This window comes from Myxocyprinus asiaticus, chromosome 3 (genome assembly GCF_019703515.2).
Source record: "Myxocyprinus asiaticus isolate MX2 ecotype Aquarium Trade chromosome 3, UBuf_Myxa_2, whole genome shotgun sequence".
Taxonomy (NCBI): Eukaryota; Metazoa; Chordata; class Actinopteri; order Cypriniformes; family Catostomidae; genus Myxocyprinus; species Myxocyprinus asiaticus.
The window spans coordinates 53,976,111-53,996,615 of NC_059346.1; the positions used below are offsets into that span (position 1 = coordinate 53,976,111).

Below are 20,505 nucleotides of genomic sequence, written 5' to 3' on the forward strand. Positions count from 1 at the left end.
TTGCATTCATAGTAACACTGTTTTGAACCCTATTATGTCCTCTTTTTGGAAAACCAGAGTATGGTCACCCTACGTAAACGCTTGCGGAATTGTCAAACTCTTAGAGACAGTACCAATGTAGCGCATGTTACACAAATCAGTGTAAACTCAATGTAAATACATGTAAATCATACAATTTATGTAAACAAACAAACATGTAACAATGTAGTAAGTATAATGTGTAAATAGACATTTAAAGGGACAGTCATAAATTATGAAATATTTCAACTTATACAAACACTGTAAATATTGAAGAATTTAACAAATAGGCTTTTGCAGCATCTAAACCTGTGCAAAGCCCTGCCCCATAAACCTAATGTTTTTTTTTTTACATAGTACTTTTGATATAGAAGAAATTAAATGTTATTTTTGAAATTCTATTTTCATTATTTGATTCCAACCTTGTGAATATTTTGTTAAAAATGTGTATAAACTTTCAAACAGTGACAACAGCTTGTATCAATATTATTTCATGACATATATATTGATAGAATGTGAAATTTGTACATTTTTAAAAAGCTAACATGTGATTTAAGATTATAGAGTGAAATATGAATTAAAATATACTCTCATGTACTGTACTGTAGCACGAGAAGTCATATATTTGAATACTAAATATATGTGAAGATGCGCTTTCCCAGTTTGCTGGTTGAAATCTTTTTCAGTTGCATTACGCTTACATTTCGCCAAACATCTGGTGAGTAAAAACAAATATTTATAGCCGATGGCGATTCTTTCTTCAAAGTGTCCGTAAAGGGGTTGAAGTAAATTTGTGGCATTGATCATGTTAACCTTTGTACAAAATATCAAATTTCCTTGGTTTCATTGAAGCAAGCAAGATGCTCTATTGTGTGCTATCAATAAAGCAAAAAGATTTCTGAAATGTTTGCAATTAAAAGTTTCAAAGTTGTGCAATTAAACTTGCTATACTGATAATATAATTTGTAATGATTTACTCATCCTTGTGTTGTTCCTGTCCTGTTTGACTTTCTTTTGTGCAACACAAAAGGAGAAAAATGTTAGTGACTGGCAGCCTCGCCATTCACTTTAAATGCACCTGTTTTCCATATAATGAAAGTGAATGGTGACTGTGGCTGTCAATCCCTAACATTCTGCCTAACATCTCTTTTTGTGTGTTTTTTTCTAACGGAAGACAAAGTCAAAGGTTTGGAACGACATGAGGGTGAGTAAATGATGACACTATTTTAATGGGTGAAACTATACTTTTAAATTAGAGAAAGGCAAAACAAAATGGTTTTAAGTGACCTTTTGGTTTCCACTGTATGTTTACCACATTTCTATGTTCATGTCGTCGCACAGTATATACCGTCATACTGCCCAGTCGCAGTTTGAATTATATTAGATGATTATTCTCGATGTTGTTGGGTACTGACGGTGCAATTGTGTAAAATCCCATCTCTTTTTCGCTCTTTGTCGGCCCACCTTGCTCCCCCTGCCCCCTTCCTAAGCTCCCACCCCTTCACTTTTCACAACATCACTGTCCATGACTCTCAGCCCTTTCTGTCATTCATCAATGTTGTCTTTGAATTTTTTCTCTGGTGCTGCATTTCCTTCCCCTTGTTTATTCCTCTCAGTCCACAAATGTTCAGGCTTTTTATCTGACAAAATCCCTTGCCTCGTTCTTTTGCTGCTTTTGTAAGTTTTTGGTTTGATTTCTCTCTCTGATTCCTCTGAGAGATTGTGGCGTGCTGATGGCACTGTAGATTGATTTGCAAGGGACTCCCCCAAATTGTTCCGGTGGTGGGATAGTGGTAAGCAGCCCCCCCCCCCCCCCCCCCCTCTTTCTCTCTCTCTCTCCTCATCATCTCTGTTGGCTCGTGCAGCCGTACAGTGCCTGCTCAGTCTTTACTCTCCCACTGTCGCCCATCACTTCAAGGCCTGTATTTGAATGTGCGAGCACCAAGTGCATGTCAACTGCCCGTATTTCAGTCCAGTGTTGGAAGACTTGAAGGGATAGTTTACCCAAAAATTTACATTCTGTTGCATTTACTCAGATAACTTTTTTCTTCAGTGGAACACAAAAAGAAATATTAGAGACCCCAATCACCATTCGTTTTCATTTTAAGAAAAAAAGATGCAAGGAAAGTGAATGGTGACTCAGGCTAACATTCTGCCTGACATCTTTTGTGTTCTACTGAAGCAAGAAAGTCATGCAGGTTTGGAAAAACATGATGGTGTGTAAATGATGACAGGATTTTAATTTTTGGGTGAACTATCCCTTTAAAACGTGTTCGGCAGTCCTCTCTTTGATTTTCTTTCATTTGTTTCAAAATCTTTTTCCCCCTCCTTTGATTGCTTTGTGGTGTACAGCAAGGCTCAGGATCTAAAGTTTTGTATCCGTTTGTTTTGCTTTTGCCTTTCATTTTGCTTGATGTGCTGCTACAGTATCCTGAGTGTGAGTGCAGATATCGAGACCATTGGTGAGATTCTGCTGAAGATCATCCCTACTCTGGAGGAGGTGAGCGTGCTAAGCGCAGTGTACTAAAGGGTTAAAGTGAAAGTTTGCCCAGAAAATTAAAATTCTGTCATCGTTTGCTCACCCTCATGTCTTTCCAAACCTTTCCAAGACTTTTTTTGTTCCAGGGAACACAAAAGGTTATTTTCCATTCATTGACAATGGGCGGTCAAGCTCAAAAGGACAACAGCACAAAAAAAAAAAAAAGTAGTCCATACGACTTGTGCGCTATTTTTCAAGTTTTCCAAAGCCATATGTCCAGACGTTATTCACTCAAATGCGGTGCCCCAAGTTTGCAGTCGATGGTGTCGAACATCATTGGTTCTTGCATGTCTCACTACTGATGTAAAATCTGGCGCAGCACAGTTTGATGTACCATATTTGAACTGAATGAAATCATACAGGTTTGGAGAGTTTGTAAATGACTGAATTTTAATTATTGGGTGAATGTTTGAGAATTCTGTTCTTTACAAGAAACTAAAATGTACATAATTTAGCTGAGGACACTGTACAATATTATGTATGTTAGTATGCAGTTGTCCTTTGTTGTCTGTCTGACAGTATCAACACTACAGTGGGACCGACTTTGACTGTGAGCTGCGTCTGCTGATTCATCAGAGTTTGGCTGGAGGCATTATTGGAGTCAAAGGTGCCAAGATCAAGGAACTGAGGGAGGTAAGAACAACGCTTAAAAATAACATGCCGTAAAATAAGATAGCTTTATATTGCTAAATCTGTTCTACCATAATGATTGTACTTCCCAGAGATTTATAATTCATTGTCTTGTTTTTATAATTTGTTGTCTTGTTTTTAGAGCACCCAGACAACCATCAAGCTCTTCCAGGAGTGCTGTCCCCATTCTACTGACCGTGTGGTGTTAGTCGGGGGTAAACCTGAGCGTGTTGTTGAATGCATCAAGGTCATTCTGGAGCTGATTGCAGAGGTGAGAAGACAATACTATTATTATTGCTCAAGTATTAAACTTGTTACTCCATGTTTCTCATTCTGCACCATTGATACCTCAGTGATGGTATGCTTCAGATCATGGGTCTTGTTAAAGGAATATTCCGGGTTCAATACAAATTAAGCTCAATCGACAGCATTTGTGGCATAATATTGATTACCACAAAAATGAATTTTGACTTGCCTCACCTTTTCTTTAAAAAAGGTAAAAATGTCTGTTTCAGTGAGGCACAAAAAAGTATAGACACAAGATGTAAACTACGTGTGTTAACATGATTTTACAGTGATAAATCGCTTACCTTTTTTGTGTAAAGTTATAGTCAATTTTATAAGCTTCACATTTCTGCCTTAAAACCCTCCAAAAATTGGCCCCATTCACTTCCATTATAAGTGCCACACTGTAACCTCTGTTTTTGCTTCTTTTTATTTTCAAAGAAAAGGACGGACAAGTCTAAATACATTTTTGTGGTAATCAACATTATGCCACAAATGCTGTCGATTGAGCTTAATTTTTATTGAGCCTGGAATATACCTTTAAAGAATGGTGTGCTATTACTTTTGTAAGCGGTCACACAGATTTTTGCCTGCTGAATGATACAATGGGCAAACATTTCTTAGACTTTCATTGAAAGAGCAACTCAAGCTACATCTAGGCCTAAAACCACTTAGATCAGCATACCAATTCCCTGGCGATCACCTCCTAGAACATCCTAGCATTGTGGCAGCGAGTTTTGCAAGGGCAAGCTCCACACATTTTCTTCAGAAACTTTCTAGTAAAAATCCAGGTGAATTATATTTAGTTTTGTAAAGCTTATTTGTTAGTAAGCTTATTTGTTCTGCATTCTCTATAGGCACCCATCAAAGGTCGAGCCCAGCCCTATGACCCAAACTTTTACGATGAAACCTATGACTATGGTGGCTTTACCATGATGTATGAGGAGAGAAGTCGACGGCCTATGGGAGGGTTCCCGATCCGAGGCCGGGGAGGGTTTGATCGCATGCCTCCAGCACGTGGTGGTCGTCCCATGCCCTCTTCCAGACGGGACCATGATGACATGAGCCCCCGCCGTGGACCGCCTCCACCCCCGCCAGGGAGAGGAGGACGTGGGGGTAGTAGGGCCCGAAATCTGCCTCTGCCCCCACCACTACCACCAAGAGGAGGGTAAGAGAATGTAGCTCATCATGTATAGAATTTTTCTGAAACAGTCAAAGTTTTCATGTTTTTCAGAAAACATTTCAATACATTTTTCACAGTCATGGAAACCCAGGGAATATCTGGAAGTTTTAAAACTGTGTTTTCCAGGCCTGGAAATTATTAAAATCTTAAGAAGTCATGATACATTTTTCAAGTTGCGCTCAGCCAGTGTTGATTATATGTCTGAAATAGAATCTGGTACTGATTACAAATTACACTGAACTGAAATTGTATTCAGTAATGTAATTTATTACACTTAGGTAATGTAATCTGATTACTTATTACATATTTTGATAACTCCAATTTTAAAAGCATTAAGTAGCATATTACACGTTAAATATTAAATCAAATTTTTAATCCAGAGTCCAGAACACCCCCTCCCCAAAAATGCAACTGTAATTGATTGTGCACATTAAAAAAACTAATGTAATCAAATTACAAATACCTGATTTTTATAATCCTTATTGCATGTAATAGTCCATTACTAGCCAATGCTGCACTTGGCTCAAAAATATCTAATCGACTAGAAATTGCTCTGTTTGAAGTGCAATTTTTTTAAACATAATTTTTAAATGATCCTTTTCCATTAATTATGATTGACTAGAAAAGTTATGGGAACCTGGTGCCTGGATTATCTTGTCATTAAATATGATTACTTTTAGTTTTTTTTTTTAACGATGTATGTCAGATAATCCATGCAGTCCTTGTGAGTTCTTTCGTCAATCTGCCCAATTTTGTATTACAGCACCATTTTTTTTTTATAATTTTTTTTACAGAGGTGATAGATTTTCTCACCAGAGCTATCACAGCAATATGGATGACAGACCAAAGTAAGTAAACACAAAAGCTGGAGATTTAACTACCCTAAGGCCTATTCACACCTAGAGCAATGTGAAAAGCAAAGCAATTTACACATTGCAAAACTGTTCACACTGAGGGGGGAAATGAATATTTGTCATGCAAAAACTACATTTACACCAGTACTGTAAGTGTTGCAATACATCTTTCAGTTGGTCTGCTATCCACCATAAGCCACAAAGAAATAGTTCACCCCAACAATGATCATTCTTTTTATCATTTACTCTAAAACTCACGAGCTCCAGTGGTTAAATTTAGTGGTGGGGATTTTAATTCTTCCCAGCCATCATCAAGTCTTTTGAATTCGTTTACCAAAAAGATTTGTTCAGATGTTCGTTCATGATTTTAAATAACGTCCATGTGCCATTGTAATGTGTGGTCATCACTCACCTATATTCATATTTCATCCGGCCACTTTTCTTGTTGAACGAGATTGCCGAACTGAACAAACGACTTGCCGCCGCCTCTCGTTCAGCCAGTCAGCAGATCCTTGTTCATGAACAAGAGGACTGATTCTTTCAGTTCGTTCACCCACAAGTATCTCAGTACATTCAGTTTGTTCATGAACGAGACGTCTAATCTCGTTCAGAATCAATCAACCAACTTGACTGGTTCAGTGAAGGGTGTATTCGTTCTGTTGGTCAAACCAATGATAGGCTCCTTCAGAGCCTGCAGTCTAATGCTATTGGCTCGCGCTCAGTCTTTAAAGGCAAGAAAAGCCACCAAATCTGTCTCGCACTTTGAAAGATAGAGACGTCAGTGAATGAGAAATATGAGTTAGTGTATGGAGGTGAACAAGAATGATGTTCAAAAAGACAGATTCGTTCTCAAATGAAACATCACAAGTTTAATCCATGTCTTCTGAAGCGATATGATACGAAGTTCTTATTCACTATACATATCTCTATGTGTAGAAGCCACTAATAACAAGCAGGGCTTGTGGAGATATTTTAGATTTTTTAAGAATCTGAGCTGACTCTGAGCATGTAAAACTAAACTTATCTCTCTTATTGCAAGCAGTGACCGAAGAGGGCGACCTGGGGACCGTTACGAGAGCATGGTGAGTACAAATGAACTTTTACACAAATGTGAATTTGTATTTTCGTGAACATCATGAGATTCATCAATTAATGATCATCTCTTTCTTGTAAGAGGAGACTTTTCATTAATGGGCACTTTTAGAAAATCCAAGTGGAATGGCTTGTTCTTTCTCCTGAAGTGACAGTGTTATAGATACATATGTGGAGCTCTAATATCTGGTGCACTGGTTTGGCCTGCTGTTGCTTGGCAACAGATTTTTGAATCACTTGTTGCCTTGGTTACCAAGGAGCAGTTAATACGTAGGTGAAAGCCATCACACTCGCCAATGAACTTTGGGCGACACTGCTCTGAGTGAGTTGAGCTTTCTGGAACACGGCAAGCCTGTTGGTGCCCATATAGAGAGACGATCAACACATCCACGGGAACTTACCTTTAGTAAAAGAAAATATATTAAAAAAAAAAAAAAACGTCTGCAAAATCTGATTGCACGAGGCATTTTCAAACCATTGCAAATTTAGCCAATATGTAACCAATTTTAATTCTATATTGATGCACTAAGTCTTATATAGGGGTGAATAAGAAATTATATTTTTAGTTTTTGCATATAAAGTGAATGTTTTGCATAAGGAAAGTGAAGCCTATTTTAGGACCATAAAGGTATTTTAAGATATTTTGCATTGTGACATTATTTTCATGTATGTTTCCCACCTAAAATTGAGGAGAAAACCCCTAAAAAAAACAATCTAGAAATAGTGATTCTCATTACGACTATACAGTATTCTTTCACTGTATTGTAGAAACAAAATAATTGTATTTCAGTAATATTTTAAAGCTGCCATAAATTAAAGGCAGTACAACAAATAGGCTACTTCCATGGAAAACCTGAAATTTTGCAATGAAGTTTTCCAGTCTTGGAAAAGTCATGGAAAATGAGAAAAATACCCAAATGTTCTGGAAAATAATGATTTGTCCTAGAAAATATTTAAGTATAATAAAAGTGTTTGACTGTGTTGCAAACAAGGTTTTTGTTACATGTACAAAAACATGGACTTAGGATAGGTATCAGATACACATTTGCATAGTTTTGGTTGCACATTTAAAACAACATCAACAGTTATCCTGTTATGTACATTCTTTTCTCATCTGCTGTCATCTCTGCTTTTGTCTGTCAAAGTAGTTAGTGAAAAATATACGTTTATCTTACCAACATTGCTGGTATGTTAACTACAAAAACATTTGTGTTGTAAACTTTAGACAATGACGACCGTCGGACCGGTAAAAACAAAACAAATTCATACCCTGAGGTTGTAGCGTGATGATGCGACCTTTACACCTCGTGATATGAATTAATTTTCAATAGTTCAGAGGTCGGAGTCTGCTTATTCCGTGGATGTCACATGTAGGGCCCTATTATTTCCACGATGCAGAATACATGGACGGAATCATAAAAATAGCATTAGTGATAAAACGTGGAATGTCACTTATTTGACATGTTGGGATGAAAATTTATGTTTGAATGCACAATTAACCAAATTAAAATAGTGATATGTCCTAGTGTGATTATTAAACTGTAAAAGGCTGTGATTTATTTGAATAAACACACTGCCTGGCCAAAAAAAATGTTGCATACACTAATATTTCGTTGGACCGCCTTTAGCTTTGATTACGGAGTGCATTTGTCGTGGCATTGCTTCGACTTCAACTTATGCAACGTCACAACATTAGTTTCTGTCCAGAGTTGCATAAATCTGTGGCCGAGATCTTGTGTTGATGACAGGAGAGTCGAACCACTCCGTAAAGTCTTCTCCAACACATCCCAAAGACTATCAATGGGGTTAATCAGCCGATACATTTTCCCCTTTGGCCGATTTGTTTCTTGAGGGCGCTGAGAATTGCTGCTTGCATGTGAAGCGACTGAGACATGTAAACGACCAGTCACGGTTCGTTTTGTTGTTATGAGCCATCGTGTTACTACAATAATAGACCGGTGTGCAACACAGTCTCATTTAAACAGTCCGCATATCAGAGCTGCAGCAGACGCGTTTGAACTCATAATGTTAAAGTGCTCGTCTGTTTCATTCTCCCTCTCTCTCCTCAACAGTTCCCTGTAACTTTTAACTATCTTGTCTAATGAGAAAAAGGCAAATATCAATAAAACTAATATCATATACCGTCTGCAAATATGCGCATATCTCATTTAAACAGATGTTATAAACCAACCTCACACAACTTCAGCAGATCCAGCGTCCTGTGGAACGATATCAATAAAACTTCTATTATATACCGTCTGAAAATATGCAGATATCTTATTTAAAAAGAGCATCTCTGAAACGACAAGGCTTGTTGGGTGCTCCCGGTCAGCGGTGTTGAGTAGGTACCGACAGTGGTCCGAGGAGGGACAAACCGGCAACAGGTGTTGGGCGCCCAGTGCTCATCGATGCGCAAGGGCCTTGTAGAGTCCATGCCTCGTTGGGTCGGTGCTGTTTTGGCGGCACACAGAGGACCAGCAGCATATTAGGCAGGTGGTTATAATGTTTTGGCTCATCAAGTGTATATGTAATTTGATACCATAGGATAATTTTCATTTAAAAATTGTCAAATGTAGGCTAATGCAAAAAAAACTATACAAAAGGTTTTGAAACCTACTGCAAAAATGTGCTAGACTGAGTAGAGAAGCATTAGTCTCGCTTTTGAGTGCAGTCCATTTATCATTTAAACTTTAACCTAACAATTTATTGATGTGATCTGGGGAGCAAACTCGCTGTTGCCAAAATAAAAGCTTGATTAAATGGACGCGTGAAATGGGGGGAAAAATACAACAATATATTACCATTGTATAATAATGTTTACTGTAATTAAATAATAATAATCTCACATTTTTTTTATGTTCTGTTTTGCAGAACTTCATTTGACAAAAATATTTCCAGAGTTGTTTTGGATTGCGCTGTGAGGATTTTGTATAAAAACACATCATTTAAAAATAATGCAGTGTCATGTTGAAAAATGTTATTCATTAAAATAATCATATTTTTATTTGATTAAAGTTTTAATAATTCATTTGATTGCACACCATTTTGATAATAAAAAGTAATTAAACTGTCAAATACGGAATTTAGAAAAAATAACCATCCAATAACCACAACATACATCATGACCTCTGGTGTGTTCACCCGTTGAGCACATACTGTAAAATGTCCTGGAAAATTGTCCTTTGGAAAGAGTGGGAACCCTGTTACTGTTATTGTCACAATGTGAAAATGCTTAATGTATTTTTTTATTTTATTTTTTGTCTTCTCTACTCAAGGCAGTGTGTTACAAAGATTGGTGGTTAGGCACCAATTTTTGAATTTGAAATACAGATAATTAAATGTTGGGTTAAAAGCTTAAAGAGTCAGTGCCCTATGTGCTTTGAGTAAAAAGTTTGCTCTCTAAATTGACACTTTCTCTTTTTTTTTTCATCCATTGTTGTACACAGAGTGGAGGTGGATATGGTGAGTGTTCTTCAGCCACACACACACACACACACACACACACACACACACACACACACAGGCTCAAGGTTACCTTCAGTCAAACAGAACGCTCCAATCTCAATTGCCTAGTGTTTCCTGCTTTTCTCTCTCTGCATCCTTCCCTGTCGTAGCTCTGATATCTTCATCACATTTTCCATTTTCTTTTCTTGTTTTATCTGAAGACAATAATTCTTCTTGGGAGCCTTTCCAGTCTGGTGAGTGTGTCAGATACTGTGGTCTCTGATAATGGAAAATGGATGATATATACTTAATTGTGGTTTTATAAGAGTGCTAATGAGAGTCCTACACAACGTTGGCTAAATCACAGTAAGATGTTTGTTTTCAGGTGGTCGAGGTTCTTACAGTGACATTGGAGGGCCGGTTATTACAACACAAGTGACCATCCCCAAAGATGTGAGTGCACAAGCTTACTAAGGATTTCTATAGTTTGCATTTCACTTATTCATTTCAAATGTATTTTAATACAAATTGTATTTGCATTTTAAATTCACAAAAAATTGATTCCACTAGTAGCATCAAAGACTAGTCTTAGTTTTGCTCAATGAGGTCACTTTTAATAATGCATTAATAGCACCACTAAACAGACACCAGATTCGTAACCTAATTGCTTATACCTTATTGGATGTGGGGTTTTTATTGCTAGACTAAGAAATTATCTACTCATCGGGGGAAAATAATTTTCTCCCTAGTAGGAATATGTCCATAATGTGGCGAATTATGGTTGTACAAGAGTACAAATGAGAGTCCTACATAAGCATTGGCCATTGATGAATGCACAGCCCTACTAAGGTTTTTATGTTTTTTCCATTTACAATTATTATTATTTTTTTTTCCATTTCAAATTTTGCATTTCAGTTTAATTGCATTGTTTCAGCAATGATTTTTTGTTTTAGTAATTATGCTAAACATTATTCACAGCAGAATATTTAAGTAATTAAAATATGACCTTTGAATTGAATTTTAAGATTGTCAAAACTTTCTATAGGAAATTTAAAATATTTGCCTGATTTGACTCGGAAGCAGTCCGTACATCAATACATACTTATTTTGCAGGTGTTTCTCACTTTTTAAAAAAAAAATTTTTTTTTTTACATGCACTCTGTTGACGTTCACGGTTTCATTGCAGTCATCAAATTAACTTGTGGGTTGTCATTTCCCCACATAGGCCCCATTTATACCTGGTATTAAGATGTGTCTCGGGTGATCCAATCACAAGTGGTTAGGCGAGACACATTGCTGTTTACACCTGGTCCCTTAATGCGTCTGCTGTGACCATTTGTGTTCAGCTTTGGAGGGGAGGGTCTCTGATTTCATGACGACATATATCAGTCACTGTGTTAGTGTACAACTGCATGATATTAAAGTGCAACAAAGTCAGAAAAGACAAGGAAAGCATGGAAAAACGGTGCGCTGTTTCTCCCAGATGCAGTTGAATTTTAATCGAAGCACAAACACAACGTCAAGCAGAATTATCCGTTATTTTTGTGGATTTCCTGTATTAACATGAGTATAAGATGTTTGTGCTTCTTATCTGTCTTGTTGCATGTTGATCTCAGACAGACTGAAGAAGATCCGTGAAGTTCTCGTGCTTGTGTATGTATACGCTTTTTAAAATTTTCCGATTGGACGGTTATTTCCTTTTAAAGCCGCTCGTAACCGGCAAAGTTTAAACTCTTGTTTTAGTGCAACGGTTGATTGACAGGTTAGAGGTGGCACTTCACTGCTGTCCGGGATGGAATAGCGTTTACACATCAAATGCAATGTGTTTACATGCACTTTTACCACATTCATATGTGGTTTTTGTGATCCGATCACAAAACAGTCCTGTGTTTAGGACTGACCACATGTTATCGGATCACCCGAAACGCATCTTGATATCAGGTGTAAATGGACTCATCAATAGTTAAGCCAGACATTTTCGATGCAGTGTAAAGATAGCTCAATTACCACAAAAAGCGTCTGTTTTTGTTTATTTCAGTTTATTTTTCAATAACTGCTTTTAGTTTAGTTTTTCATTTACTTTGCGTTATCTTGTTTACAAAAATGTTATCAATCTCATTTTCAGTATATGAAAAAAACCCTGAACTAGACTCTCAAAAGCCTTGCTTGTGTTTTGTTCTAGCTGGCCGGCTCCATCATTGGGAAAGGCGGGCAGAGGATCAAACAGATCCGTCATGAGTCAGGAGCATCTATCAAAATCGACGAGCCTCTGGAGGGCTCAGAGGACAGGATCATTACCATTACAGGCACACAGGACCAGATTCAGAACGCCCAGTATCTACTACAGAACAGGCGAGTCTGTCACCTATTCCAACACTTTACCACAAGCCCAAAAATGCATGACCATCCTGACACTGTGTCCTAATTAGGTACGATGCATCAAGCTTCCAGCGTCAAGTCATTTAAAAAAAAAAAATGTTTTTGTCCACTTAAAAGTGAAAATGCTGCACAATGTGACAACAGTACTTTTTGGAACCCAATTTGTTTTTTTGCCATTTCTAATAATAATAATAATAATAATTTTACTATACATTGGTGGTAAATTTCAGTTGTCATTTCTTAAGGCTTTTATTTTGAAAGTCCGGCGCTGAGCGCTCCAGGAAGTCTGTGTTTGAGTGTTTGTTTGTAGGCTAATTCACAGTAGTGTAATACGCTTCTCATTCAACATCTGGTAAAATGCTTGTCTGGTGCCGTTCTCAATGCATGTTATAGGCGGACCGAACTATTGATTATCTACATCTGAGATTAAGTTTGTGTGGAGCAACCACATATTTCCCTGAGCAGTGCTTCACGAGCCTCTGCACATGTTTGTGTGCACGTGTTGGCAGAGCGGTACTCGTACAGTAAAGTGAGGTGCCAGGGACTACTTAGCTGTGCATGCCGACTGTATATTTATTATTAAACACAGCCTTTTGAAATTCACAAAGCTTTTGGATGACTGTAAGAGCCTGAATAAAATGCTCAAGTAACGTCAGTGACCAACATGCGGTATCGTATTTGGATCGGGCTCGTCGGACCGATACACTATACGGGTAAAAACGCCAGTATCGGACCCGATACCGATCCAGGTATCGGATCGGTGCCATCCCTAATTTTTAACAGTCACTTATAAATCCTTAAATGCAGACCAATCATGAGCTTCCAATCATCTTGTGTCATTGTCTTTTTGTCCGATTTTTCTAATACTTACTGCTTCAAATTAAAGTTTATAATGTTGGGATTCACCTCGAAGCTGGTTGGTTAGGTCATGGCTTAGAACTCTTATGACAGTTTTTTAAAAACCTTATGGAAAAAATGAATAGGAAAACTGCTTCCGGAATCAAGAGTGGACGGTTACTGTTGCGCACTATAAAAACCAAGCGACCGTCAAAACGCCTTGCTGTGCGTCGACATTGATTTAGACAAAAATTCTAATTAACAGAAGATTTTGGATTTATCACTTGTCACTTGTGCATGTTTAGGACACGATGGTACAACCAAACAAATCAGTTTAACTTGGGTGTACTTTAGTCGTTCTTTTTGTGATGAGGAAAAACAAGTTGCTAAAATCATTGTAATGTTAATATCAACTCCCTATCTCTTAAGTGTGTTTTAAATTAAAATGACTTGCTTCATGCTTGATACACATTTGCCTGCTGTCTCATGCACTTCTCTTTGCCTGATCTACGTAACAGCTTCCAACTTCAGGGGGAAATTTCCTTTTTTTTTTTTTTTTTTTTTCCTGTTGTGAAATGTGCACAAAAGGGGTTGTTTTATTATTTCCATTGGTTGGTATCCAAATCTAATTTACAGAGGGGCAAATTAGTGGGGTCCAGGAGAATGAAGTGAAAGCTGGCTTGCTTCTGTGTGGAAGACTTGTGATTTTGTTGTTGTTAGTTAGATAAAGTGACAACAAATCATAGTCTGCCCTACAGCACAGGCCCAGCATCATCTGCCCCCCCCCCCCCCCCCCCCCCCCACACCCCCCTCTCAAACACATTTCACCCACCCTAACTGAAGAGGCCTGCCAGTTTAACCTACTCTGACTAACATCCCTGACTAACACTAACATCCCTGCTGTCCGCAACCCTATCCGAACAGACCTGCTGAGACCAGTTGAGAAACACTGACCTAGGCCATGCGGATTATTGGTTAATGCTAACCAGTACACAAATATTTATTTAGGCATTGTTTTGGGCTACTGTTGTTGGTAATTCTGCATTTCAAAGTCTTGCCAATAGTTAACTCAGTAATTTAATGCCAGTTAATGTTAGAAAGGTTACAGCAACAAATAAAAATGAGGAAAGTGTAAATGGGTGTTAAAGGTATTGGTGGTGTTTGAGGCGGGGAGAAGTCCTCCACAATCGACTGCAATCTTGTATTTTGGTCTGGCTCGGTTCTGGTAGGAAGTTTCACGAGCCAGTCAATTCCCAATTAATAAAATCAAGTTTTGTGAGTGTGTGTGTGAGAAATATGTTGTTTGCCTCAGAAACATGTCACATTACGGAAGTCAAATGGCCTTTGAATGCTGTTTCATGTTGACTTTATAACTTTTGCATGCATATATCAAACATGCTAATGGAGTCTGAAAAACAACCTTTCTCAAGTAACTTGACATGTTTAATTCTCTTTACTGCATGTATCACATACCAGAAAATGTACTATTGAAATACATACACTATGTATTTGAATAACATTTTTTTTTTTTTTTACATAATTTTTAACTTTCATTTATTATAAAACTATGCACTCACTGAGTACTTTATAAGGAACACTATGGTCCTAATAAAGTTCCCGACATGGTCTTCTGCTGTTGTAGCCCATCCGCCTCAAGGTTTGACATGTTGTGCGTTCTGAGATGCTATTCTGTTCACTACAATTGTACAGAGTGGTTATCTGAGTTACTGCAGCCTTTCTGTCAGCTCAAACCAGTCTGACCATTCTCTGTTGATCTCTCTCTCTCATCAACAAGGCATTTCCTTCCGCAGAACTGCCACTCACTGGATGTTTTTGGCACCATTCGGAGTAAATTCTAGAGACTGTTGTGTGTGAAAGTCCCAGGAGATCAGCAGTTACAGAAATATTCAAACCAGCCCGTCTGGCACCAACAATCATGCCACAGTCGAAATCACTGAGATCGCATTTTTTCCCCATTCTGATGGTTGATGTGAACATTAACTGAAGCTCCTGACCTGTATCTGCATGATTATATTCATTGCACTGCTGCCAATTGATTGGCTGATTAGATAATCACATGAATAAGTAGGTGTACAGGTGTACCTAATAAAAAACCGTGCTCCGTGAGTGTACTAGATATGGGTATTTCTTCAGCTTTGGGCACATTCGTGTACCAGGGCTTATTTTAAATTAAGAGATTTTATCTTATATATATATATATATATATATATATATATATATATATATATATATATATATATATATATATATATGAAGGTCATATTAAAACTGAACTGGAAACTTTCTACCAGGCCTTCATAATTTATTTTTGGTACTTTTCAGAAGCCTTTTTATGTACAGATTTGACTGTTTTAGCCTTGTCCCAGACCAGGCTTTCAGTATTAAATGATGAAAATCCATTATAAAAATACAGATGATTACATTTTTAAACCTATGAAAATCAAAACAAAGTAAACAAACAATTTGAATATTTATTGTGTGAAATTATTTCTAGCAATCTTTAAAAAAATAAATAAAATAAAATACAACTGTCTCAGAGTCCTGGTGACTTTTCCATCACACAATTTTGCCCTAATGAAGTCAACAAAAGTGTCAGTGACAAGCATGCTTGAGATGAAATAGAAAATCAAGGTAAACACAGTATCACTTGTGAGCAGAGTGTTTTGTGTTTGTAATTTTGCCAAATTATTCAAAAGGTGTAAAAATATTATTTAATTGTGTGTATTTAGGATACATAAAATGTTAGCTTGGAAATTAACTTTAACAAGACAAAGGAGTCCATTGTGCAAAAAAGTGCCATTTTATAAAAAATAAAGTATTTTCCACCACAGAATTCTATTAAACACGATACAGAATTTGTGATGTGCTGGAAATGACACTTTAGTGGGAATTTTCATGACTTTTCACACAACAAAAAAATCCTTTTACACAAATCTGCTGTAATGCTTGTACATACACTGTTAGACATTGTCAGTAGTTTTAAAAGTGTTTGAGTGACAGATGTTTTAAGGAGACCATCAAAAGTGCCCAAAGTACCAATTTCTGTTTTGTTTATTGTAACTGCAAAGCCAGATAATAGAATCACTTGGCTACTAAATATTATTTAATTGTGTGCATTAAGGATACATAAAATGAGGGGGCCTGGGTAGCTCAGTGGTAAAATACACTGGCTACCACCCCTGGAGTTTGCTAGCTCGCTAGTTCGAATCCCAGGGCGTGCTGAGTGACTCCAGCCAGGTCTCCTAAGCAACCAAATTGGCCCGGTTGCTAGGGAGGGTAGAGTCACATGGTGTAACCTCCTCGTGATTGCTATAATGTGGTTAGTTCTCGGTGGGGCACGTGGTGAGTTGAGCATGGTTGCCGCGGTGGGTGGCATGAAGCCTCCACATGTGCTGTCTCCATGGCAACATGCTCAACAAGCCACGTGAAAAGATGCGCGGGTTGATGGTCTCAGACGCGGAGGCAACTGGGATTCATCCTCCACCACCCGGACTGAGGCGAATCACTACACGACCACGAGGACTTAAAAGCACATTGGGAATTGGGCATTCCAGATTGGGAGAAAGAAAAAAAAAAAAAAAAGGGTACATAAAATGCAATAGAATCAGATAATAGAATCACTTGTCTACTGATTGATGTGACACACATTGACCTCACACTTAGAATTTTGTCTCTGGTCATACAAAAGTGTTTTCCCTCTGGGATCTGTTAGACTGGCCTCTGTCTCAACTGTTTCATTTCCTCTTTCAGTGTGAAGCAGTACTCCGGTCGGTTCTTCTAGAGAGTGGAGAGTGAAGCCAAACTGCCATACCCATTCACTTCAACTTTTTTTGAGTCTACATTCCTCTGCTTCTTGGGTAGATGTGTCTCTACCATTTCTCCTAGCCATTTTTTTTTTTTTTTTTTTTTTTTTAAACGACACATTTAAGGGAAATTTTTTCTGCATAGCAAGTGGATCCGTTTATTTCTGTAACATTTTCTTTCTGTTCTTGAACGCCATTTTCCCATTATTGATTATAATGTTTTGTAAATCAAGGGAGCCCATCTGTAATGTCCGCTGTTGGCCTTACCAGAGCTGCATGCCTAGTCTGTGCAACATGCAGAATGTAATCTTATTTGTAAATTTTTTGTTTTTGTTTTTTTTTTGCCCTTGATCATGAGTTTTTGGGGAAAGTGTAAATATTCAGTTAATTCTTTAAAAGTTTTAATATCAGTATCAGTTTTATTTAAAGGATGAACAACTATTTTGATTTGAAGAATGGGGGGATTTGAGGTGGGAAAATGGATTAATTACTGAGGGCTTTTTTTTTTTTTTCTCCACCTGTTTTTCAAATTCATACCGACATTGGGATCCATTCAGTCTTGCTGGCGCTTGTTTTGTACGTCTGTTTGTAAGCATTTTTACCATTTTAGATGGATCTTTCTAGACACCTTTCTCACCACAGATTGAAGGAATTTGTGGCTGTCTCATTAATGTTTCTCATATCTCATTCTTTCTCGCTCTGTCCCCTCTGGTGTTTGTAGATTGTGCTGCAAATCTAAAAAATAAAGTCTGTGCCACCTTTTACTAAACCCCTGTTTGTGGCTTATTGAGTGTTGTGTGTGTTTTTGTATTTTAATGGTAATGCATCTGGAATGAATTTCCATTCTTCCAGGTGAAGGTGCAATAAAATGGGAGTTGTTCTGATGAGAACTGAAGTTTTTGTGTCAAGACAAAGTTGTAGAACTGATGCATGCGCCTCCCGGTTGAAGACAAACTGAAATTTTCTTGCTAAAATAGCTCTGGCAGAACTTTATTAAATCGTGGACAGTGGTTCCACGTGTTTGAAATTAGTTTTCTAAACTTAAATTACTATGTAATCTCAACAAAATTTTGTGTAGAAAGAACCTAGTTTAATTGGGTAAATCCAGCAAAATTACCTGTGTCAGTGTAACTCAAATAAATCTATTGTTTTTTTGTTTAATATCTGGTGAAAGTAAATGTTAGCATGCTAAATATGCTGATTGGAAACACTACAGAGGTTGGTTTACAAACTATGTCATGGTTAGCACAGCATGTGCTCAATGAAGTGAGCAATACATTTCATGTGCTCCACTCTTCACCATAACAGTAACCCCCAAAACTCCAACATAAAAAACCTTGTCTAAATCTTATAACAAAACAAACATTAACAAGTATCCCTTTTTTTATATTCATCTTGCACAAAAACACAAAATAGCTCTTTTAACATTTACGCTCCCTATTTGAGTTCTGTGTAAAGCTTGCTGGGAAATGCAAAATCCCCTGCACAGTTTCATCAATGCTGCATTAACACCACTAAAAGTATTCATGTAGTCCCAGCTCAAATGGATTAAGTTCCATTTTACAAATTTTAATGGATAGAATGCAATGAAATCAAGTTATGACAAAATGTTCTAGAATTGTGTTGCTTTAGTTCATTTTAAGTAAATTGAACAAGCAGCAAAAAAAAAAAAAATTATAATAATAATTATATATATATATATATATATATATAATATATAATATATTTATTTATTTATTTTTATTTTTTTTCTCTTGAGTGATAAACCAGTAAAGAAGAAAATGCCTGGCATTTAAAATATTTTACATTCTGTTCCTTGGTAGATGTTTATACTTTGCTGTAATTTTCAAAGCATGTCATTGGTAGAATGTGGAACAAAGGAAGAATAACTAGTTTGGTTTGAGCAAATGAATTTTTTTCTCTTTACGGTCAATATTAATAAGTACAGTGGAGTCCAAAAATCTAAGATCGCATTGAAAATTCAAAATCAAATTTAAACCTGAAAATAATGTTTTAGGATATATATATCACACACACAGTTAAAGTAGGAAGTTTACATACACTTAGGTTGAAGTCATTAAAACTAATTTAACACCACAGATTTTATATTAGCAAACTATAGTTTTGGCAAGTCATTTAGGACATTTACTTTGTGCATGACACAAGTAATTGTTTCCAACAATTGTTTACAGACAGATTGTTTCACTTTTAATTGACTATATCACAATTCCAGTGGGTCAGAAGTTTACATACATTTTTCTAAGCTGCCTTTAAGCAGCTTAGAAAATTCCAGAAAATTAGGCAAAGCCTTTAGACAATTAGCTTCTGATAGGAGGTGTACTGAATTGGTGGTGTACCAGTGGATGTATTTTAAGGCCTAACTTCAAACTCTGTGCCTCCTTGCTGGACCTACACAAGTCTGGTTCATCCTTGGGAGCAATTTCCAAATGCCTGAAGGAACTATTTTCATCTGTACAAACAATAGTATGCAATTATAAACACCATGGGACCACGCAGCCATCATACCACTCAGGAAGGAAAAGCATTCTGTCTTCTAGAGATGAACGTAGTTTGGTGCGAAAAGTGAAAATCAATCCTAGAACAACAGCAAAGGACCTTGTGAAGATGCTGGAAGTATCTATATCAACATAACCTGAAAGGCTGCTCAGCAAGGAAGAAGCCACTGCTCCAAAACCACCATAAAAAAGCCAGACTACAGTTTGCAAGTGCACATGGGGACAAAGATCTTACTTTTTGGAGAAATGTCCTCTGGTCTGATGAAACAAAAATTTAACTGTTTGGCCATAAACCAACTGTTTAACTGTTTGGCCATCGTTATGTTTGGAGGAAAAAGGGCGAGGCTTGTAAGCCAAAGAACACCATCCCAACCGTGAAGCATGGGGGTGGCAGCATCATTCTGTGGGGGTGCTTTGCTGCAGGAGGGACTGGTGCACTTCACAAAATAGATGGCATCATGAGGAAGGAAAATTATGTGGATATATTGAAGCAACATCTCAAGACATCAGCCAGGAAGTTAAAGTTTGGTCGCAAATGGGTCTTCCAAATGGACAATGACCCCAAGTTTACCTCCAATGTTGTGTCAAAATGGCTTAGGGACAACAAAGTCAAGGTACTGGAGTGGCCATCACAAAGCCCTGCCCTCAATCTGAAAATTTGTGGGCAGAACTGAAAAAGCGTGTGCGAGCAAGGAGGCCTACAAACCTGCCTCATTTACACCAGTTCTGTCTGGAGGAATGGGACAAAATTCCAGCAACTTATTGTGAGAAGCTTGTGGAAGGCTACCCAAAATGTTTGACCCAAGATAAACAGTTTAAAGGCAATGCTACCAAATACTAACAAATTGTATGTAAACTTCTGACCCACTGGGAATGTGATGAATGAAATAAAAGCTGAAATAAA

At 37.4% G+C, this 20,505-nt stretch overlaps 1 protein-coding gene across 7 annotated transcripts in view; it reads left to right on the forward strand.

The window, feature by feature from the left end:
- LOC127422464 (heterogeneous nuclear ribonucleoprotein K) overlaps positions 1–17,854 on the forward strand; it is a 30,947-nt gene extending 13,093 nt beyond the window's left edge. Inside the window, exons 6-16 of one of the 7 annotated variants that reach the window (XM_051665996.1) lie at positions 2,446–2,518; positions 3,077–3,190; positions 3,330–3,458; positions 4,330–4,640; positions 5,450–5,503; positions 6,549–6,591; positions 10,048–10,063; positions 10,267–10,299; positions 10,431–10,498; positions 12,228–12,397; positions 17,033–17,854. In XM_051665996.1, the coding sequence (XP_051521956.1) occupies positions 2,446–2,518; positions 3,077–3,190; positions 3,330–3,458; positions 4,330–4,640; positions 5,450–5,503; positions 6,549–6,591; positions 10,048–10,063; positions 10,267–10,299; positions 10,431–10,498; positions 12,228–12,397; positions 17,033–17,063 (1,042 nt within the window). In that variant the 3' untranslated portion in view covers positions 17,064–17,854. The remainder of the gene's footprint in view (positions 1–2,445; positions 2,519–3,076; positions 3,191–3,329; positions 3,459–4,329; positions 4,641–5,449; positions 5,504–6,548; positions 6,592–10,047; positions 10,064–10,266; positions 10,300–10,430; positions 10,499–12,227; positions 12,398–17,032) is intronic. The other 6 variants (XM_051666004.1, XM_051666014.1, XM_051666023.1 and 3 more) reach the window with 6 other exon arrangements.
- Positions 17,855–20,505: the final 2,651 nt, after the last annotated feature.